Source organism: Brassica napus, chromosome C8, assembly GCF_020379485.1.
Source record: "Brassica napus cultivar Da-Ae chromosome C8, Da-Ae, whole genome shotgun sequence".
In the NCBI taxonomy this organism is placed as follows: domain Eukaryota; kingdom Viridiplantae; phylum Streptophyta; class Magnoliopsida; order Brassicales; family Brassicaceae; genus Brassica; species Brassica napus.
The window spans coordinates 47,830,866-47,854,484 of NC_063451.1; the positions used below are offsets into that span (position 1 = coordinate 47,830,866).

A 23,619-nucleotide genomic window follows, 5' to 3' on the forward strand; every position below is an offset into this window, starting at 1 on the left:
CCGTTTGTAAAAAATCAAAATATAACATATACATAAAAATCTAAATTTTTATTATATGGTTATTGTGGTTGTTTAATTTATTTAATAGTTTAAAATTAAACAAATATGATAGAAGATACACTATTTTTTTATCAAATCTTTATTATTCAAAATCATTAATTGTCATATATACTTTAGCCACATTAGGCAATTCCGTAAATTTTATTTAAGGAAATAATAAAGTACATTAATGATGAATTTATTGTTAGTTTAATAAAAAGTTTATTATATAATTAGATGGACCAACATATTTCTCTAATGATTCTAAGAATCATTCTAGTGATGACATGTAACTACAAAAAGAAGTTGTAATGCTTCTCAAATAATATATAGGGGATATAGAGAATTGGTATTGTCCTGATGCAACAAAAGCGTTGCAATATTTCTGCCAGGATCTCGTAAGAAATGGACAATATTTCTTGGATGTGGAAGAAAATCCTTAAGACTAGAGATTCTGCCAGAAGGTTTCATCGAATGGAAGTAAAAAATGGTGAGGCTACTTCTTTCTGGTATGATCATTGGTGCAATATGGGGCGTCTGAAGGATCTGCTGGGAGCAAGAGGGTTTATGGATTTGGGCATTCCTGAAAATTCAACAGTGGCTGAAGCTATACAGAAACACAGAAGAAGAAGACATCGTGTAGTGATTCTGAATAGAGTTGAGGAAGAGATAGAAAAGATAAAATCTGCAAATAATGGTGCAAAGGACATTGCGGTCTGGAAAAGTAAAGCAGAGATCTATAAAACTATGTTCTCCTCCAAACATACTTGGCTGTTGATCCGCAAAGAATACGCTTTGCAAAGATGGAGTAAATATATATGGTTCAAGCATGCCACGCCGAAATACTCTTTTCATATGTGGATTGCGACACTGGACAGATTGTCGACATGTGATAGGATGTTGAGATGGAACCTTGCTATAGATCCAACTTGTGTATTGTGCAAACAGGAAGTGGAGACAAGAAATCATCTATTCTTTTCTTGTACTTACTCGAGCCAAATATGGAGAATGCTCATGCGAGGTTTGCTTCGTTCGGGATATACTGAGAGATGGGATGATATTGTTGAGCTTATGCTTGCACAAGGTCAGGATCGGGTGAGGCTCTTCTTGATAAGGTATACATTTCAAGCAGCAGCTCATTCGATATGGAGAGAGAGGAACTGCAGACGGCATGGAGGGAAGCAGCTGCCTCATATTTTGCTGGCTAAAATCATTGATAAAAATGTGAGGAACAGACTGTCCACAATTCGGCGCCAAGGAGATCAAAAGATGGAGAAAGGGATGCGAATGTGGTTTGGTACAAGATAACAAGTTTAAGCAATAGTTGTTGATTATTTGCCTTTTAGCCTTTTGATGCATCTCATGTAAAAAGGTTTTTTGGATGAATACAATTTAACATTTATTCAAAAAAAAAAAAAAAAAAAAAAAAAAAAAAAAAAAAAATGGACAATATAAATGATGATTCACTCTCTAAAAGCAAAAAGTGGACGTGCCGGAGTGGTTATCGGGCATGACTAGAAATCATGTGGGCTTTGCCCGCGCAGGTTCGAATCCTGCCGTTCACGTTTTTATTTTTCTTTTTCGGACTGTTTATGAACCGTACCATTGGCTGGCCCATCGAACTTGAGTAACATTATACTCCGGTTAATGTTCAGTATAAGCCCATTATGGCCCATGAAAGAGAAGATAAAAAAAGTCATACGGGTGGGTCTCTCTCTATAAATATCTTCGGTCTTCCTCCTCGTCGCTCTTTCCATTTTTCTCCGACAGCTCTCTCTGTCTCGGACTAACCACGTGTAATTGATTCCGGAGATTGTTCTTTGCTTCTCCCCTTTGCGTATTTCTTTTTGTCAGGTAACTTTTTTTTTGTTTCCTTTATTCATTTGTGTTCTAAGCTCTGAATCTTGTAGCCGGATAGTGTAGGGATTATTCATGTATTTTCGACCTAATTAATTTCAAATGGCTTGTAAATGTGAAAAGGTTTAATTGTGACATAGATTGGTTTGGTTTGTATTTTGTGGTTTGTTGAATTTATCTGGTTGTTAATGCAAATACATTTAGTTGTAGACCATTACATGTCTGAAAGATTACCAATTTCTACTATCTGAATATTTATTTATATCACTGCCTTCTCTCTGTGTTTAGGAACACTTTCTGATTACTTTGTACACCCATTGCTCCAACTGTACATGATCTGGTTCTGTATTTGTTGAGTCAGAGAAGAAGATGAGCTCTCAAGTTAGGAGAGATAGGTCACGCTTCAATCCTCAGCAAACATGGGTTCCTAGAGGTTCATCTACCTCCATAGCAGTTGTAAATGAGCCTACAGAGAGAAGTTCTGAAAGCCTTCACGCTGGTTCTACTCCTTCACGTCCTGCTTATCTGCAAAGGCAACATAACAGTTCTGGTCACTCTCCCTATAACCAGCACCAAAGGAGTAATGTCACTGCTCCACCTCCACCTAATAATGCTCCAGGAACTCGGCCTGATAATCGCCAAAGAGTTGCATCTAATACTCGGCCTGTGAACGAGTGGAAAAGGGTAGTTAAGGAGGAGAAGATTGTGGTGACAGACCCGAACTTGCCTCAGCTCGTTCAAGAGATACAAGAGAAGCTGGTGAAGAGTTCTATTGAGTGTATGATTTGTTACGACAAGGTTATTCGGTCTGCGAATATATGGTCTTGCTCCAGCTGTTACTCAATCTTCCATATTCATTGTATCAAGAGATGGGCTCGAGCTCCAACTTCCATTGATTTGTTGGCTGAGAAAAACCAAGGCGATAACTGGAGATGTCCAGGTTGCCAATCTGTACAGTTGACGTCATCGAGAGAGATAAGCTATCGTTGCTTTTGTGGAAAGAGGAAAGATCCGCCGTCCGATCCGTATCTGACTCCACACTCATGCGGGGAGCCATGTGGGAAGCCGCTGGAGAAAGAGTTTACTGCTGAGACGGCTAAAGAGGATCTTTGTCCTCATGTATGTGTCTTGCAGTGTCATCCTGGTCCGTGTCCTCCTTGTAAGGCGTTTGCTCCACCTCGTAGCTGTCCGTGCGGTAAAAAGATGATCCATACTAGATGCTCTGAAAGGAGATCGGTTCTTGTCTGTGGTCAGCGTTGCGAGAAGCTTCTTAACTGTGGGCGGCACCGATGTGAAAGGTCATGCCACGTTGGCAATTGTGATCCTTGTCAGGTACTGGTAAACGCCACGTGTTTCTGCAAGAAGAACGTGGAGACTGTCGTTTGCGGAGATATGAATGTGAAGGGAGAGTTGAAAGCAGAAGACGGTGTGTATTCGTGTAATCTTAACTGCGGGAAGGGGCTTGGATGTGGGAATCATTTATGCTCCGAGGTTTGCCACGCTGGACCTTGTGGGGACTGTGACTTACTACCGAGTAGAGTGAAGACTTGTTATTGTGGGAAGAAACGGTTAGAAGAGGAGATCAGGGAGAGTTGCTTGGAGCCAGTTCCTTCTTGTTCAAACATATGCCTTAAGCTTCTTCCTTGTGGTTTGCATACTTGCACCGAGGCGTGCCACGGAGGTGATTGCCCTCCTTGTTTTGTCCAAGTCACCCAGAAATGCCGGTGTGAGTCAACATCCAGGACCGTGGAATGCTACATAACATCTTCAGATTTTGTGTGCATTAAGCCATGTGGGCGTAAGAAGAACTGTGGGAGGCATAGATGTAGCGAGCGTTGCCATCTCTCCGGCGACTTAGACACACACTTATGCCAGTTACCTTGTGGGAAGAACCTAAGGTGCTTGCAGCATTCTTGTGAATCGTTATGTCACAGTGGTCATTGCCCTCCTTGCTTCGAGGTGATATTCACTGATCTCACATGTGCTTGTGGAAAAGCTTCGATCCCTCCACCGCTACCGTGCGGGACGCCTGTCCCTACCTGCCATCTTCCGTGCTCGATTCCTCAGCCTCAGCCGTGTGGCCACTGCGCTACTCATGGATGCCATTTCGGAGATTGCCCTCCTTGTTCCGCCCCGGTGGAGAAGAAATGTGTTGGTGGTCATGTGGTTCTGAGGAACATACCTTGTGGGTTGAGAGACATTAGATGTAACAAGACTTGTGGGAAGACGAGGCGTTGTGGTACGCATGCTTGTGCTAGAACTTGTCACCAGGAGCCTTGTGACGCTTACAACGAATCTGAAGCGGGTCTGCGTGTTGTTACATGTGGACAGACTTGTGGTGCTCCTAGAAGAGATTGCAGGCACGCTTGCGCAGCACTCTGCCATCCTTCTCAGTCTTGCCCTGACTCAAGATGTGAGTTTCCAGTCACAATCACATGTTCATGTGGTCGCATAACCGCTACAGTCCCTTGTGATGCTGGCAGCAATCTTCGTGTTGAGTCTCTCTATGAAGCCTCGGTTTTGCAGAAGCTTCCAACGACGCTACAGCCTGTTGAGTCGAGTGGTAACCGAATCCCTCTCGGTCAGAGAAAGCTTTTGTGTGATGACGAGTGTGCTAAGCTGGAGCGTAAGCGGGTTGATATCACTCCCCTTAATCTAGACTATGTACATTTCAGCGAGAACTCTGCAATGACAGAGATTATTTCAGACATCTATAGGCGTGATCCGAAGTGGGTGCTAGCCGTTGAAGAGCGGTTCAAGCTCCTGGTACTTGGGAAAGCCAGAGGAAGCGCTTCAAGTGTCCTCAAGGCCCATGTCTTCTGCCCTATGCCAAAGGATAAACGAGACACGGTTCGTCTTCTAGCTGAGAGGTGGAAACTCGCGGTTAAGAACCAGGGTGGGAGCCAAAACGGTTTACAGTGGTTCACGTGACACAAAAGTCAAAGCCACCAACACGGATCATTGGAGCTAGAGGTGGTGGTACTGTGTCACTAGGCGGGCCCCACCCGCCGTGTTTTGACCCGCTGGTGGATATAGATCCTAGGCTTGTGGTTTCTCTACTGGATCTCCCGAGGGAGGCGAATATCAACGCTTTGGTACTGAGATTTGGGGGTGAATGTGTGCTTGTTTGGCTGAATGACAAGAACGCTTTGGTAGTGTTCCACGACCATGCTCGAGCCACCACTGCCATGAGGAGGCTTGACTACGGTTCTGTATACCATGGAGCCGTGGTTGTCCAGAACGGCTCACAATCTCCATCACTAGGTAATGCAATGGGGAGCTCATCCTCGGATGCTCAGAAAGGAAATCCATGGAAGAAAGCAGTGATTCAGGAGAGTGATGATGACACCTGGGAAGCTGATATCCAAGCCTCCACGTGGAGATCAGTAACGAGCAACACTCCAACTCTTACCTCAGTTAACCGTTGGAGTGTACTGGAGCCAGAGAAGCCATTGGTTAAGACAGAAGGGAGCAGTAGTTCAAAATCTGCCAGTAAACAACCAGTGGAAAGCTCCAGCGAAGAAAGTGGTGGATGATTGGGAGAAGAAGGTATGTGAGATTATAAAGTCACCGTGACTCTGATCCTTCTGTTTCTTTGCTACGTATAGAAAACGGCAGGTTGTTCAGACGTATATGATTTAGACTGCATGCGTTTACAACTGCTGTGATTAAGCTTAGAGGTCTATACCCCCATCTCAAAGCCTAGATTATAGAACATTAGGTTGGTTATAAGTTATAAAACTATTTAATTGTGAAACGGCATGTCTTTTTTTTTTTGTTATTGAATCATCAGTATGTGCACATTACAAAGACAAAATTATGTAAATTGTTTTTTCAGCTCCAAGCTATGACTAATATAACAAGAAGGAAGCTGATGAATCTTTGTGTACCTAACAAAGGACTAAAAGTGATTAAGAGAGTTCCTAACACCTTGTCTTCATCTCTTCTATATTAGATCTTGAAGAAGAAGAAGAAGATGTAAAGACATCGTGAGAGCTCCTGACGATAGTTTGGAGAGCACCACTAGAGACTGTAACAAGAAGGTCTTTAACCCTGTCCTGGTGTTTCGGGTTCGTCAAGCCCTCAAAGATCTGATCATAAGTGTTGATGTCCATCGTCTTGTCGAGGTACACAGACACTGCAGTGCTGGTGAATCTCTCAATGCAGTCAGATAAAAGCTCTCTACACTTGTCATCACCAAGCAATCTCACCCATTGAGGAGTCATCTCCTCAGAATCATTCTTGACATCCTTAGAGTGAAAACCCAGAACAAGATTCTTAGCAAAGCTACCAACTACAGCGGAAAGAAACCTACCTCCTTCCTCTGAGAAAGCCTTATCAACCACTCTATCAACAAGACTTGGCTCCGGACCAGTCCCTGTAGACTCAAAGCTGGACCTACCACGAGAGACACCAACAGTTACAGCCTGAGAAACCGTAGAGAGAGAGCTCGTGAACTCATCTGACGTGGCGATCTTAGAGATCTGTTTCAAGCTGTTTGGGATATTGTCGGAATCAGAGTTGAGGAATCTCTTCACGTCTTGAGACACGGTGGTCATGGTCTCGGCTGAGTCAGAGATTAACTCCGCTACAGAGAGGAAAGCTCCGAGGATCTTTATAAGACGTTTCCTCTTGGTGGTGACAGATAGTGAATGATAAACCTTGTAGACTCCATAACCGGAGACGCAGGAAACCGCCATTAAGATCAGCCACTTTCTTCTTTTATGAGGTGAAGAGAGACCTTGATCTCCTAATCGAAGAAGGTCCATTCAGTTCTGATCCCAAAACAGATGATATAACTCAGGTTATGTTATTGACTCTCAACGATGAGAATAGAGGAGACAGATAAGCTTAGGATCAGCAGATAAAAGAAGAAGAAGATGAGAGAATCAACAAATGGAGCAACTTTGAGAAGCTGGAAGAGACAGACAGAGAGAGAGAAAATGGAGGATGATGACAAGTTGGATCTCTTACTAAAAGTAGAAACCTGTTATTTCGGTTCGGTAATGAATCATGTACAGTCATAATGATTCCTCTTCTTATGAAAAAAAAAATTAAATATATTTCAGTTTCATCAAAGCTATTGTAGACAACATTTCTTTGTAATATACTTTTCTTTAAACTATTTTCTTCTATATTTAAAGCAAGATATATCACTCATCTATATTCACAGAACGAAATATCATTTCCGTTAAGTTACAAAAAAAAAAAAAAATCATTTCTGCTTTATATAACAGTACACTGGAAATATTTGTTTCTATATTTTAGTTTTTGACTATGAAAGAGAAAAATCTATATTTAAAGCAAAAATATCATTCGTGTATAGTTACAGTAAGAAAAAAGCGTTTATATTTTGTATATAAATACACTGGGAATATGTGTTTCTATATTTTATAATTTTTTATGTTTTAGAGAAAAAAAAATTAAAATAGTTTTATACATGAAATTAACTGTTTATTTATTGATATATAACAAAAAGGTGTCAAACAATCTAATGATTGATTTTCTACAAACAATAAATTTACATGGTGAGATTGTCATGTGGACATGTGGAGGAGGTGTGGCATCAGACGATTTTCCGTTAATGGCAATAGACTGTTGGCTTCGCCGGGAGAAAACCAAAAGAGAAAGAAGTTTTAGTTTTCCTCTAATAGTATGATGAAATTACATGGAATTAATTAAATAGCATAAGCAATTATATTACAAAACGGAAGGCGGGATTATTAGTATTAGCTTTACAAACAACATATAATGATGAGATGAATTAGAGGTGTTTGATAAGTCTTACATCGATCTTCTACTAGTTAGTGGCATATAGCATAAGATAACATGAAATGTTTAGTGAATGTTCTTAATGAAAATGAAAGTCGCGTAAAATAGTAAAAATATCTTTGAAGCATAAGTTAAGTTTCAGTTTAACAAATATTTTAAGGATGGTGATGAATCATATACCATTTTCCTTAATAAAATATGTAACATATTTAGTTAATTTAACGTATACAGCAAGCAAACCATACGGATCCATCTCTATGACATCATAAATATAAGAAAAATCAAGACCAGGAAAGCCTAAGGTTTTAACATAAATCACCTACCACAAAATACTTCAAATTATACTGCCGTTCAAGTCGATATGGCAATATTATATGTGTTAGTTGAAATTAATTTTGTTAAATTATATCCTGATCAACCAAAAAGGATATGTTTAAACTATGTATCACTTGTGTTCTAGAAGCATTTGATAGTTTTGACGTCCGACATGGCTCCACATGCTTGTTCTTATCTAATTTTCATAAGAGAGCATTTTTCTATCAAGGAGTGCCCCCATACATGTAGAAAAAGTCCAAACCCATGCTTCCCATATATTTGTGTACTGCACCACGTTTACGATTAAAAATAATTTTCCCACTAGTAAATATTATATTAAATAAATTTTAGATATTAATAAAAAAATATTAATTTACTGGTCGGGTACAACTTATGTAGTAGTGGAAATCAGAAGGGTTTAAAGTTGGATGATAAATTGTCAGTGGTGAAATGTTTTAGCCATCTTATTAAGTAAAAGAATATTAGCAAGTGTAACTCAGTAAGTAAGGTTAGGAAACTACAAAAACAGAAAGAAAAATTCATTGACTCCGAATCAAATTATAAAATCAGAATTTTGGTAAATTTTATGTTTCAGAAAATTTCAAACAAAAGAAAAATCAACCATTTAGTCTTTAGTAATATTAATATATTATCATATCTTCTAACTTTGAATAAAAAATAGAAGAGAGAAAAATAAACAAAATAGGGCTGGATAAACTATTATATTTTCCACAATCTTTGACTTAGCCGTACGTACATTCAGGCTTTGACCATCGTTTTTAACATTTTAAAACTTGTAACAAAGAAAAACAAACGCGAAAAATGAAGAAAATTGAAGGCGGCTTTATCACTTCATTAGCTTACGACTTATTCAATGCACTTCTTAATCCATAAAATTTTATTTTTTTATCATTTAAAAATGTATCCACGTTAGTATTTAGTAGATAGTTCATTTATCTATATAATCTATATTACTACAGTTACGTACTTCTACTTGAATTGTAATAATATTAGTGAAAAATGAAAACTCTAATATACAGTTACGTACTTCAACACTTTTTCCACAATTATTTTCTTAACCAACTTTTAAAACACAAATTTAAAAAGTCCTTAAAGCGACGTTTGATTCTCTCAATTATTTCTTCTTTAACGCTCTTTTTAATTAATTACTTTTGACATTCAACATTTAACATTCAAGACCCTTAAAACCACATCAAATACAAAGAAAACAAAACCATTTCCCAAAAAAAAAAAGAGAGCATGAGAAACAAAGGACAAAAACAGAACAAGTTCTTGAGAATAATCTCAGCACCTTTAAGAGCTTTAGGCAAGGCTCGTGATTTCTACGTGAGAAGCATCACCGGTTGCTCAGCTCGGACTCACTATTCATCCGCAGCCTCCGTCTCCACTCCTTTTCCAAGAAGCCGGAGCTCATCCTCCGCCGCCTTCTCCTCCTCCGCATCTACCCGGAGAACAACTGATTTTGGGATTGACGATGATTATAGCGAGCTAGTGAGAGCTGCTTCGGTTAGGAGCTTAGGGCACAAGAATGAGATCGACATGTTTTTACACGAGAAGTTGCAACAAGAGAAGCTGAGGCAAAGAGGCTTGCCGAAGAGCTCGAGCGTGGGGATGGCGAAGATAGAGGAAGAGGATGAAGCAGAGGAAGGATCTGTGAATCCCAAGATGGCAAAGAAAGTTTCTGATCTCAAGTATCCTCGTAGCAAATCATATGCTGTTACTGGTAGCCCTAAATTTTAGTTTTATATTCCCTCTGTTTCCTGAAGATAAGAATTTTTAGAAAAAAATTTGTTTCACAATATGAAAAAATTGTAAACTTCAAAAAATTAGTTGACTTTGAAAGTTATTGAAAATTAAAAATGATAGAAAACGATATATTTATTATTTATTATGGTAATTTAATGTGTTTTATTAATATGTATGAAAATATTAAAAATTCTATCTTTATGAAACGGACGGAATATTTAATTTTTTGATTTTTAGTATTTTGTGGATTGATACTACTTTTTTTAGCTCGATGTTGTGCAACAAGAAATGATATAAGTCGATAAACTACTCTCTCTCTTCAAATCCAAGTTTGGTAGATGTTAGAAGCTTAACGTAAATACGACTTTTGTTTTCAATGATTTTGCATTTTCATGTTAAGTTTTGAAGTTTAAAATGTGTTTCGCGTATTGTTTGGGAGAAAAAAAGGAAGAAGTAGCATGCATTATGTCATTGATTACACGTGAAGACAATAATTTTTTAAAAATAAAATAATGTGCACTAGTTCGACAGGGGTGTTAGTTTTACTAATTTTCTGACCATTGTTATTAATGGTTCACACATTCAAATTTCGGAACGTGTGGAAACTTTCAACTGGAAATATACAGTTCTCGTGCCCTAAATTCAGCTAACTTCGTGAATATACAAACTTCCAATATTTGACAAACTAGTTTGTTTATACGTAACTCAATTAATCATGTGATTAATAGTGTTTTTGTTGTGTTATGTATGCTGATTATTACAGCATGGAAAGCTTTGTGCTTACTGCTTACCACTAAATCACGGAAAAGCGTATGTATGAATCATCGAATTCTGTTATAAATTTTCATTCGTGTTTTGGATTAATATATTATTGTGTTTTGTCCCACTGCCATCATAATCTGCTTTACCTAATCAAATATCATATTCATATATAGAGGGCTGCGCACTGTTACAAAATTATAGATTAAAATTAAAATAACGTTTATGTCCGAACAACAGATACTGAGTACCTGATCAAAATATAGAGACCGTTTTGCATTTTGTCGTGACATGATCGCGGTATTTTAAACTCAGTCAATGTAAGTTGCTGCTAGGTCGAGAACTACAGTCAATGTAAGTTGCTGATACACTAAACACTATAACGTATAGGTAGAATCTTCCAAGGATTATGCATCGGCCGATAAATACCAAAAGACTTCAAGTAGTAAATGTTTGAAAATCCGAAATACTCGAAACATAGCATGACACAAAAAGAAGTAACAGACATTGATCTGATGTAAGAATACAGTGAAGTTTGTTACAACAAAATAAAATATATTAAAAAAGACAATCAAAGCCAAAGAGTTTTATGGTGTTGGAGCTTTATGGATTGCACTCCTTTCTCTTTGTGTTGGTGTATCTATAATGCCAAAACTCTTGTATGACAGAAGAAGAAGCCATGCCTTGTTTTCTTATTCTACCTGTCACGCCGGTCCTTGGGGAGTAAATCCATCTTTCTTAATCTGAACCTGAACCTCAAGCCTACATTTAACAACAGGGAATAACACATCAGATTCATGACTAATATCAGAAACATCTGCGTCGCAGTTGATATCATATATGGTCTTATAAACAGCTGAAACATTACCGGTGTTTCTTGAGAGGAACTTCAGAACCTCATCAATGATGATAACCTGCAGTTTTCACAGAAAAAAATTATCGTTCAAGGAATCACTTCTCTCAAAAATCTCATCTTATATCTGAATGATCAGTCTACTGTCATGCTATTCCTTGACGAATTTGCATCCATATGTTAAACTAAAATGGTCTATGACAAGAAGAAGCTCAAAAGTGAGAATACTTACTGGAAACGAAAGATACAGAACAGCGGTCCATTCGCCCCAGGACAATGGCGTGACCTATAAAGCAAGGAACATGAGAGAATGAAAAGACGAAAACAGGTAGACCAGTTTTTGTTCAAGGTTTAGGGAAGAAAGGAAACTTACAGAAAACAAGACTGCTAATGGATGAACATATAATATTAGCATGTGCAGAACCATCGTCAGGATAATTGAACCAACGAGCCATAAATTACTCCTTGGGGTTATAACCCTGCAATCACATACCTTCTTTAATAAAAGCTAATATATAAATGATAACGTAGCAGACTAGTCAGGTTGCACAATCTAGTGTCTGTTGATCCATGTATAGTCTATAAAATAGCATTATTTATTTGAAGTCGCTATAGACCCCCTAATACAGTACACTCAAATAAGCTGTCAACAAGAAAAGAAAGAAAGGTATACTTACAGAAGGGATTGATTTTCGCTGAGGTTATTTAGAGCATTAAACATCTCTACTACAACGAGTACTGTCATAGCTACGGTTGATGGATGTCGATCCTCAAATATGCTGCAGGGATAACTTGTCTCTCTAAGTGCGCACGTTTCAAAGTTCATCTGAAATGAGAAATTTTCATCTCAGATTAATATAATGAAAAAAGATTCCATCTGTAATAAGATTGATTGTATGTGAATCCTATGACAAGGTTACACAAATGAATGGTGAAAAATAAACAAACTATATCAGATTCAGTAACGAAATAATCTATAAGATGCAGCTGGAGATAGAATCTAACCAGTTCACTGTACGTAAGTTTAGGACCACCATCAGAGTAAATAAACCACCATATAAAGCCAGCAACAGTTGCCAGGCCGACATAAACTGCAAAAAACAAAACGATAAACTCGTCAAGGAGATAATCCTTTTGATGGATAGATGCTTGAAGGCAGTGACCTTTCACTACTTGGCCAAGAAGATTTCAAGCTCTTAGTGTTGCATAGATGTTTAAAATAAATTACAGAACCATCATTTTTACTATACCTCCGATAACCAAGTAGCGGAAGAATAACCACCCAGTGACCACTGCTTCACCAACCTGGAATCAACAACAATCAAAACAAAAACGAAGATAAAGGTCTGAGTAGTTTGAAGAGAAACTTGCAGAGTACAGGAAATAGTTAATTTACAAGTTCTAAGTCCCCTCTTTATTTAAATGTCATCACTGAAACCTATAAAGTTTGGAAGGGACCATAAATCATGCGACAGCAAGTATTTGCAAAGTACTCCACAAGGTGTTACTGTAAAGTTACAGCTCCTACCTTTCGGGGTTTTGCCTTCATAACATCGGAATCTTGTTTGTTGAAGCCAATGGCAGTGGCAGGCAAACCATCCGTTACCAAATTGACCCACAAAAGTTGAACCTGCAATGTTTTACCATAACACTCATAGATTTAGAAAAGCTTTGTAATAGTAAACTTTGCAGATAAGACTGTCATAATATTGGTGTGATTGGACTAGAAACTCCATTGAGAGGACAAAGCTACTTACAGGTGCCAGGGTATCAGGGATTCCCAATACAGCTGCTACAAATATACAGACCACTTCCCCAATATTTGAAGAGATCATGTATCTAATGAATTGCTTAGTGTTATTATATATAGCCCTTCCTTCCGCAACAGCCTGTCAAGAAAAGAAATGAGTTACATTAATGAAGATATTGCAGTGTGATTTGTACCCTTGTTTCTAATTTTAAAGAAATTGACAAATATTATATATGGGCCCAAATAAAATTGTAAACCACGCTAAACTACTGTGTGAAGTGTGCGTCAGAATCAACCACAAAAAAATAACTTTATCAAAAGTGCAAGAAAACAAACATACCGCGACTATTGAAGCAAAATTATCATCAGCCAAAACCATATCTGAAGCGCTCTGCAATGCAAAAAAAAAAAAAACAGAGGGAAAAATACGTTAAACACAGAAGAGCATAGAGATAAGTATCCTTGGCAAGCCAGTTTTTTGAGGAATGACGACTTTCATATAATTAGCTCAAGTATTCTGTGATCTCAGAAGAATTTTCTATAGCAGTCACATCCAGAAACTTTTCACCTAAATTTTTCGTTTTTAATTGCAACTTAAAGATACAAAAAAAATAACGACTACATAAGGATCTCGTAGCTGGAAGAACACGGGCAAGACAAAATGACTGAGATTTAAAGATGAATAAGGTTTTAGAGTATCAAAAATTATAGAGTTACACAGGATGCTAATAGAAAACAAACACACTGTACCTTTGCTACAGCTGTTCCAGAACCCATGGCAATCCCAATATCAGCTTTCTTCAATGCAGGGGCATCATTTACGCCGTCACCAGTCATTGCCACCTAGGAGAACAAGGTTAATGTGTCCGACGGTTAGACGCAATAACGTTTCCTCTAATAAGTAAAAAAGTTAACAAAAAAAAAAGAATTGGAACAAAGGCAGTAATGCTAAATGTGAATGAACCCAAACGCAGATTAAACAGAAGAAATGTGATAAATGACAGCTTAGTGAACAAGGGGAATTACCACTTCATTTTGGTTCTGTAGGGCTTCAACAAGCATCCTTTTGTGGGAAGGTTCAACCCTAGACGCAGAAAATTATGGTTTCTCAGAATCGATTATAACTCGAGCTTTAGAGAAAAAAACAGAAATACGCATGATGATTAAACATACAGCTCCTAAGGGCATCTCCAACCCCACTTCATTTTTTCCTCCAAAATGGAGTAAAAGTGAAAATAGACTAAGGATTGCTCCAACTCAACTCCAAATCTCACTCCATAATAGAGTTTACTCCATAAATGGAGTAATCTATTTTTTGTTTGTTCATCCATTATGGAGTGAGAAATGGAGTAAGGTTAGAGCATTTTTACTCCATTTTTGAGGAAAAAATGGAGTATTACATTGGAGATGCTCTAAGTCCTAAAAACACTATCATTTAAGATACCTGGAAAAAAGTGTCATCCGTTGCAATGCTGTAGTTTGTTGCATCGCTGGAAGCCGTTCAAATTCAGAAGCCGTATAAGACAGACCAGAAAAGTCGACCAGATTGTCGAATGCCCCTATTTTTTTACATATTGACTCTGCTGTGGACTGAAGTTTCAAGCTAATCAGAATAAGCACCCAAAAGAATATAGTAATTAACAAAATGTATGTGCTCAGTTTTCTAGTACCTTGTTATCCCCAGTGACAACTATAACACGAATCCCAGCAGTCATACACGCAAGCATAGCATCTCTCACTTCTTTTCTTGGTGGATCAAGCATTCCCACCTTCAAAGGAAGCACAAGATAAGCAAGACTTCAACAGTATAAAAATGATGAATGTTTAGGAAACCCATTTGAATCCATCAATTTTGAAAGAACGGCGTACCAACCCAATAAACGTCAGGTCGTTCTCATTATCATAGGAAATAGTTTGCTGACCATGGGGCACGGTTCTGAAGGCTAACGCTAAGCATCTCAATGTTTCATCTCCAAAACTGTTGCAAAGATGCAGGGTCAGAAAATGGAACAAACATCTTTCATATCTTTAAGAGCAAAATTACCATTGGAAGTGACAATACAAGCATCAAAAGACGACCATAATGAAGTAAAAATAAAATTAAATGAATTCTCATTAAACTTGATGCCTAACCTGGCGAACCTAGACTCAAGCTCTGCACGGGAAGCAGCAGTGAGAGGAACAACAGAACCATCACTGTTGCAGAGAAGTTTAGTACACCGAGCAATTATGCTTTCTGGAGCACCCTTTGAAAACATTACATCCATTTGCTTATGGCTACATAGGACGCTCATCATTTTGCGGTCACGTGTAAACTCCAAAACATAAACCTGCAAGGATTTTTGAAAAAGTTGACAATCAATTACTCATACTAAATTACCACGACTTGTTTGAAGTATAATGTTTCGAGGTCAATATCAACTTATATGTGTAAAACTACAGGAGTAATGAACTTTATGTGTAAAAAAGAAGGGAGGTCAGTAAAACTGGGACAAAAAATTTACGCAGTCCACAACTCTTGGCTCTTATTTCCCTCAGTTAAATGAACGCAAAAAAAGAGCCAACATGTTAGATTTACTAGAGCCACACCTTTTTAAATTGGTTTTCCCAATAATGGTTGCAGTATGATGCACGTTCATGCTTGCTCAACATGTTTAGAGCAGAAGGCATTGAATCAAAACCAGGGAGGCCAACCTGAAAATTAAACAACAGAAGTAAGTTGGACGGCCCTTCAGATTACAGACTCAGTAAGCTAAACCACTGCGCAGGGTATATTGTAAGATGACCAGGATTAAATGTATACAACGACCAAGTCTAAGATTCAACATGAAATTGGATAGAGAAACAGTCTGTTATATTCCATGATTCTTGTTGTGGAAATGAATACTACGAAAGCAAGAATTTACCCAAAAACACAAACCTTTTCTGCAAGTACTCGAAGAGCAACTTCAGTTGACTCTCCAATTTTTTCATAAGAATCCTTATCTGGATTGTATTGCAAAACAGAGTCATTGCAGAGTGATGAACACATTGCTAAATAGTGAAGGCATGGTGACTGGGCAGGGCAGTCAAGCTGCAAAAGAAGAAAGCACCTTGTCTTAGAAATGTGTGTGATGTTACAAGGCTTGCTTCAGTTTTTCATTTTTGCCATTTACAATAATAAATTTATTGAGATTAGTGAAATGCTAAAGATGATAAGCAAAGAAAGAAACCCCATGAAATTTTAAAAATCAAATGAAAAATGAGGAATAAAAATTACAGGAAACTGTATAAAAAATAAAAGAAGAAACCATGATTCAAGTATCCAAATCACTTTATCAATCAATCTTGAGATAGAATTTGCAGTTCAAGCTAGCCTTGTGAGGTTGAAATTAGTTTGGGAGCGTGTAGGTACGGCAACTATCAGTCATCCTCGCAAGTATTATGCACGAAATAGTTGATTACTTACATAATCCAGAGGTGAAGTAATAATTACCTGCTGATCGTTGCTGTCAAAGACAGTACCTTCTGGTGCATAAGTTGTTCCACTAACATTAAACTCACTTATCATAGGACCATGGTCTGCAGATTGGACTACACATATCTGGCATACAAGCAAAATAGTAAGCATATTCAAATATTCTATATGAGACACCACAAGGGGAAAATTTCTATGCAAGAATGTAATTAGTTGCAATTAGTTATTGATAAAATCATAAGATGTACAAGCAAAATTGTTAATTTTTTATAATTAGTCCTGAAAGCTCTATTTGACTACTTCCAAGACATGCAAAATCGCAGAAATATACGGGCATGTGTGTTTTACAGATGAACTACACTGCCAAGATTTACCCACTTTAGATATTCCAAAAAAACAATTCAAATAGAAAACTGCAAGTGGCAGAGATACCAATAATAAGAATAAACAGGCTCGAGCACTGAGGTTAAAATGCTAACCTTAGACACCGACATCATATTGGTTGTCAATGTTCCAGTCTTGTCACTGCAAATCACTGTAGTGCAACCAAGCGTCTCGACAGATGGCAATGACCGTACAATCGCATTCAAACGAGCCATTTTCTTTGTTCCAAGAGCTAAACACCTAGATACCGAAAGCATCAAATCCAGTTTAAGGCACAATATTGTGACCAAAGTAGCCTCCCAACGTGGGAAATGACTAGTTTTAAAGCATTTTGGACTCAACAAACATTTAAGTGCCTGAAACTTGAAACAAGACTGTCATTTGATGATCATAAGAGCGACCTACTTCTCTGGGAAACTCCCCGTCTCCAGGATATCACTAAGGTTCCAAATCATCTAAGTTTCAACTACCAGCCTTTTTCCTAATATTTCTATTTGCTAGCAAAAAAAATAGTGAACACTTACGTCGTAACAACTGCAGGAAGTCCTTCAGGAATAGCTGCAACAGCAAGGGCAACTGCAATCTGGGAAAATAAAAGCAAAGAAACAATTGTCACCAAAATATACATTATATAGCATACTTTAAGTTGGTAAAAATAATCTGGTTACAAGCGTCAGGGTTTATATAACAATGATGGAAATACATGGACAAGAACTTGGGTATGTCATAAATATGTTACTGATTTGAAGATGCGAAAAGCATCATGATTTTTGACTTAGCCTTTAACTTGATATTTAACAATGATTACTAGAATGGTACATCCACTTTGGGAACTGTCAACGCAAGAAACAAAACCCACTAACTGAAAAACGATTACTTCTTAATCTTGTAACTTCGCTATTTAAATGTTAAAAAATCTATTTAGTGGGTTAACGATTATGAGCTCATTTCTTTGAACCTGTCTGCTACAGGGATGTCAGCAAAAGAAAGGAGAAGCAACATCCATGTTTTGGTATCACAGCAAAAGTGGAACACACAGAACATGTACTCTGTAGTAAGAATTCAAAACTGTAATAAGAGAACAACGAATTTATTTACCTTAAAATAGTGAATTGCGCCTTTGAAAAAGCCACCATGAGAAGGGTCACTGAAGTGACCAATATTGACAACCCACACAAGAACACAAATCCCCGCAATAACCTATACAAACGGAAAGGCTACCATCTCAGAGAACGTCAATTTATGAACATAGATCTACTAGTATTATTAACTAACTATCTCTGTCACATCAGTCATTCGACAAATCATTTCTTTTTTGTGTGAACTCATTCACACTCGCAGACAACTGAGAGAATTTGACATCCAAGGGAAAGATAACCCCATCCAGACTTGTAATTAAAATGCCTCTCTAACACGTAAAAAAAATCTAAACTTTCGAAAAGGAAAAGAGTTTTCACCTTAGCCAAAAAACTGCCAAACTCGTCCAGCTTTTTTTTCAATGGAGTTGCCTCCTGTGACAAAAGCATTTACAAGTAAGAGAGAAAAGCCTGGTAGTTATAACACACTTAAACAGATTGAAAACAATTCATTGGAATTTTTTTTGAGCAATCAAAGGTTAAATATAATCTTCTTTTACAAGAGAGTTCTGGTCAGTAAGAAAGCGTATCAAAGTGCACATGAAGCATTTCCATAAAGAAATAAAAAATATTCACAGCTTACATCATCTGTATGCAACATCGAATCGTGTATGCTACCCATCGCGGTGTTTGAACCAACTCCAATGACAACAGCCCTCCCCCTACCCGCGACCACATCAGTTCCCTGGCAATCATTATACATTATAATAAATTAAAAAACATAAAAAGGAGACATAAAGAGGTCACGAAAAAGGTAACTAAAACATGCTGTAGAGCCTAAATTCTAATAGTAGAGAAAAATGAGAATTTACAGCTAGTTAAGGTGTACGCAAGAAAATTGCACTAGATCTCTATATCATTAAATCAAAAGCCAGAAGCTAGTGCAGGTATGAGTTATAAATCCTACCGAAAATAAAATATTTTTCTTGTCTTGGTAGACAGCATTTGTTGTTGAAGTGCATTCAACATCTTTCTCCACAGAACAGCTTTCACCTGCAATTTTGGGGAAACGTTTGGTAGTGAGAGTATGAAAATAGTGCACTGTAAGTGATCACTTGGACTATAATCTACATGGAAAAAGAGGATCACATAGAAAATGCTTATTCAGTAATTGTGGAGAAAAGGGTTGACAATAAGTTGTACTAATCACCTACTGGCATATATAGTTCTTGCTACTACGCAATTAGTTCTTGCTACTACGCAATTAAGAAGTTATGAACACGATGATATACCAGTCAGAATTGCTTGATCGACTCGAAACTCATTGCTCGACATCTCAATTACTCTAAGGTCAGCTGGAAGCTTACAGCCCACTGTTTAGCACGCAAGCGTCAAGAAAAGTAGCCTTTAAGAGTTTAGCGAGATTCTGAGTAATTGCAAAAAAGTGCATCTACATGAGATACAACACACATACCAGTCACTTCAACAATGTCACCTGGCACCAGCTCTGATGCTGGTAGTATAGAGAAGCACCCTGCCATTGTATACATGTTAATGTGGAATACCATCAAAGACAAAAACTTGCAGATATTCAAAACCTGGAACAACGTCCCAAGCGAAAAACAAAAAAGGAAGTGCGCAGAAACATTTCTAAATAACTAAATCTTAATGTCATTAATTATCATTTTAGATAACCTAGGGAACTGTGAGCATAACACAATAAACTTTTGGCTTGGCAGAAGAAGAGTTTGCTACACAAACTACAAAGTGTCTCTAGAGGATATATCAACAGCATAACACGACCGTCTAGTAAGCAATTTCAATCATAGTAGCTTGTTCTAAGAAAAGAAAAACTGAAAGAACAAGCAGTCAGCGTAAATTTCGCAGTAATACTAATTACTCAAGATATATCTGTGTACCATTTCGCAACACTGTAGCTATATTTGCTTGGTAGGCACGTAGCTCCTACAACAGGACAAAGAGAGAACAAACGAAATAAATAAGAGAATGTTACAACTTACAATCAAAATAAAATTTAAGCTTAACCTAATTTCAAAGGACATTCGACTTGTATGTGCAAATAAGTCATCGGTTAAGCGGTAGCACACAAAATACCTCAAGAGCCTTCTCAGCATTAGTCTCCGTAATCACCCCCACTGCCGCATTTGCAGCCAGTATCAGTAGAATTACCTGTGGTTGAATAGTAAATTCAAATAAATTGTAACTCAAAGAAAGCTCCACACACAAAGTCTAGTTTATGGAAGTCCTGGTAAAGATGTAATCTTATATTATATTAAATGGAATCGTATAACAAGACTGAGTCCTATTAATGCTAAAAACCACGGCCAGTGAAGACTTTAAGTCTACTTTTGGATATTTTTTAGACCATTACAAAAGAGTAGCCAGTCTAAAGAAAAACATAAATAATTACTTTTTACAAAGACCACAGAACGAAAATGACAAAAAGGTTTCAAGTTAAAATCCACCACAAAGAACCCCTAGCCAATCCAGTAGACTAAATAAGAGATGTTAACTAATCAACCATTCTGTGAAAGCCAGGGTGAGCGTTGAAAAAAGATGTTGCCACTTACAAAAGGTTCTAGAAATGCTGTTAAGCCAGTCTCTCCATTGGCCAAAGCCAAAACGAAAGAGACAATTGCAGCCACGATCAATATCTTAACAAGTAAATCATCAAACTGTTTGAGAACCAGTTTCCAGAATGGAGTTCCTGCATTTAATTAAGAATAAGATAAGGAAAAATTGGCACAGGTCAGGGGAGTTCTAAATTCTCATCCTAGGTAACATCATCAGAATAGGCTAGGTACTTGTGTTAAGAAGAACCATAAGACAATCTAACACGATCAGCTATGACAATCTCAAAAGGAGCTAAAGATATATAAAAATGCTTTGCAATAGAATAGCTCTATCTTACACAAAATGAGCCAGAGTGAACATGTGAAAACTGGCAAATCATCACAGCGCTAAAACAATCTAGGAGCTATCAAACCATGATGGTCATCTTGAAATAAAAAGAAAACTCAAATCTTTTTCACTGAACCTCTAAGAAGATATAATTACTGAAGTAAGGATGAAATTGGAAGACAGTTATTGACAAACTTACTTTTCTCTTCGGGCAGTACTGCAGATCATGTGAAGAAAAACATGCAAAAAAACATTAAAAGAAGAAGATTAGTACTAAACAAGGTAAAAGGATAAAAACAAATTAACAGTGTGTTTATTTGCTATCTTAAAATGAAAAAAGATATGCCCTTTCAAATTCAAGCAGTCACTAACTTCATAAATTTTTAAGAGCTGAGACAATCATACGCAGCATAATTTTACTGGAGAAGACTCACAATGTGCATCTATATTAGAATTCCTAGGGACTATACAAGAAAAGGTAACAAAAAAATTTATAGTTTCATACTAGTTTGTGTACTTGGCAGGCCATATACAATACTAGAACTTCAAACTACATGCCAAAACTATAATCTACAGCATCCTTTAATTCCAATATGCTTCACTACAAAGAACAGTTAACACCAAGACACCCTATCGTCACCATCTGCAGTAAATCTCCCTGTGCTCTATCTAAGTGCCTTTATACGAACGAACACCAAACATGGAAGTGCAAGAGAAGTGAAAAGTAAAAACATACCATTCCTGCCAAACATTCTAGAATGATGATCAACCTACATATACAAAAATTTCAAAAAAAAATCAGGGGTTAATTAAATGTTAGCTTCACTGTGACTGTAACAAGTTCGATCCGATTACAAACTCATACCTGAGAATCAGAAAGACCCTTTGCTGGATCTACCCCGAAGAAATCAAGAACCTGCGCCAAAAACAAACAGAATCACATCAGAAGCAATCAACCTACGCCCAAACACAGTGAAACAGCTACCGTCGCCGGTTCATTGCCACAGTATGCGATTGCAACCAAATCAAATCCGAAAACAAGTAGAAGTCAAACGAAAAAAAGATTGAGAATTGAAAATGCAAAAAGCACCTCGGAGACAGATCTGGCGTAAGCGTCTTCCATGACTGGGAGAGCTTAGGGAATTTCGATTTGGGGGGGGAGAGAGATCCCTAAGCGTCGATGCGTGGCGACGAAAGTGAGCTCAAATCTAAAAGACTAGACGAAGAAGATGGGAACTTGTAACGTCATCTGCTTCCATAGAGCTTCCCTTGTGCTTCTTCAAGTGCCGAGAGAGAGACGAACACTTTTCATGAATTAGCGGGTAGGCTTCCTCTCACGTGAGGCCCATTTAGTATATCACCCAAAAAAATTATGAAGGAAATAGAAACTAAAAATATTAATATCGACTTTCTAAAATTAATAATACTAATCTTTTTTGGCTACCAATACTAATCTTAATATCAATATTGATTATTTAGTTTTTCATTTTCATAGTGTAAGTGATATCAAAATTATCAAAAAATATGAAAAAAAAAAACTAATATAATTTTTTTTCTTTTTAGTAAAATGGTAGTAGTATTAATATCGTTTATTTTAGTTTTCATTTGTTGTATTATTATTGTCCAGTCAGATTCAAGAAACGTAATGAATCCAACATGAACTTCATCTTATGAGTCAGAGACATGATAATCTCATCTACAATGCAACTCAAACTTCTTATTGTCAGGTTAGTCACGACACTTGAAGCATGGATTGGCTCTAGCATTTATCTAGCCACGACAAACCGGCTAGACGACACATCAGACATTTGAAGCAATGTTCCAATCGAATATGTAACTTATCAGGTTTCAAGATGAATTCATGTGTTTCAAGGTTCTCAGGGTGTCTTTCTCTCTGGTAGTTCGCGGCAACTGATTCTTCACTTCGCTCATTCCTCTGCCTCTGGTCCATCATTGCTCTGGTGGTGTCTAGTTCTAAGCCCTAATAGCTCTTGTTCTTTCATTTGCTCATTTTCTCAATAGGTTCTTTTGTTTAGTTTAAATTTTGCAAATCTGTTTTTTGTTATCATTTTTACCAAAAAAAAAAAATGAAATCAACCAATGGCAGAGCTATTAATTTTTTTTCCACTAGGATCAATGCTAATATAGCTATCTAATAATATTAAAAGAGGTGCAATAATTAAGATTTTAAATTTAAACAAGGGGCGTCAGTCAACTATACATAAATTAACCAATTTTTCATTTTACCCTAACATAGTTTCAATATAAACAACAACAAAAGATAAAGTCATGGGGTCACCTGACCCCCCTAAAGACTTGAAGTAGATCTGCCACTGAAGGCAAACACCCACTTGTTCTTCTCGGAAGTCCAGTTGATCAAGAAAGGCTCACAACACAGATTTTTAATGGACATATGAATTACTACTACAAGCATGTGGTCGTCAAATCAGTTCATAGATGCGACATCCTGATTAGTTTTGTTGAACGTTGTGTCCACTACCAGTACATATCATTCTATCCAACATAATGTGTTTCATTGACAAGTCTACGCTCTTATTTTTGGCTTTATTTCTAGACTATGCAATTTCTTATACTGTCTAGGAACCGCTGATTCCTATGTTTAAATTAAGAAACGAATGGTGTGACTGGCAACCAAGGGAACGAGGAG

The 23,619-nt window shown here is 37.3% G+C and overlaps 3 protein-coding genes, 1 non-coding gene and 1 pseudogene across 4 annotated transcripts; 3 read left to right on the forward strand and 2 right to left on the reverse strand.

Moving 5' to 3' along the window:
- The first annotated feature begins 1,522 nt into the window (after nucleotides 1-1,522).
- Nucleotides 1,523-1,604, forward strand: TRNAS-AGA. The gene has a single exon. It is a non-coding gene; the product is annotated as a tRNA-Ser (tRNA).
- Nucleotides 1,605-1,779: 175 nt separating this feature from the next.
- On the forward strand, nucleotides 1,780-5,685 carry LOC106416353 (annotated as a pseudogene).
- On the reverse strand, nucleotides 5,641-7,181 carry LOC106416355 (protein PHLOEM PROTEIN 2-LIKE A10). The gene has a single exon (XM_013857217.3). It carries the CDS (start codon nucleotides 6,663-6,665, stop codon nucleotides 5,820-5,822), a length of 846 nt encoding a protein of 281 aa, XP_013712671.1. The 5' UTR covers nucleotides 6,666-7,181; the 3' UTR covers nucleotides 5,641-5,819.
- A 1,958-nt stretch (nucleotides 7,182-9,139) lies between these two features.
- On the forward strand, nucleotides 9,140-10,056 carry LOC106417812. The gene has a single exon (XM_013858555.3). It carries the CDS (start codon nucleotides 9,244-9,246, stop codon nucleotides 9,742-9,744), a length of 501 nt encoding a protein of 166 aa, XP_013714009.1. The 5' UTR covers nucleotides 9,140-9,243; the 3' UTR covers nucleotides 9,745-10,056.
- Nucleotides 10,057-10,943: 887 nt separating this feature from the next.
- Nucleotides 10,944-22,284, reverse strand: LOC106416370 (calcium-transporting ATPase 3, endoplasmic reticulum-type-like). Its single transcript, XM_048765399.1, has 34 exons — nucleotides 22,042-22,284; nucleotides 21,817-21,867; nucleotides 21,688-21,721; nucleotides 21,151-21,168; nucleotides 20,621-20,757; nucleotides 20,145-20,219; nucleotides 19,949-19,994; nucleotides 19,504-19,563; nucleotides 19,322-19,402; nucleotides 18,997-19,082; nucleotides 18,673-18,774; nucleotides 18,411-18,464; nucleotides 18,052-18,153; nucleotides 17,478-17,536; nucleotides 17,049-17,193; nucleotides 16,588-16,695; nucleotides 16,033-16,185; nucleotides 15,702-15,806; nucleotides 15,246-15,442; nucleotides 14,982-15,090; nucleotides 14,783-14,881; nucleotides 14,557-14,702; nucleotides 14,139-14,196; nucleotides 13,863-13,955; nucleotides 13,453-13,503; nucleotides 13,120-13,251; nucleotides 12,891-12,992; nucleotides 12,613-12,667; nucleotides 12,368-12,453; nucleotides 12,040-12,188; nucleotides 11,736-11,841; nucleotides 11,595-11,648; nucleotides 11,378-11,423; nucleotides 10,944-11,271 (listed from the first exon to the last, which is right to left on the reverse strand). The coding sequence occupies exons 1-34, from the start codon at nucleotides 22,072-22,074 to the stop codon at nucleotides 11,207-11,209; spliced, it is 2,997 nt and encodes a 998-aa protein (XP_048621356.1). The 5' UTR covers nucleotides 22,075-22,284; the 3' UTR covers nucleotides 10,944-11,206.
- Between the last annotated feature and the right edge of the window lie 1,335 nt (nucleotides 22,285-23,619).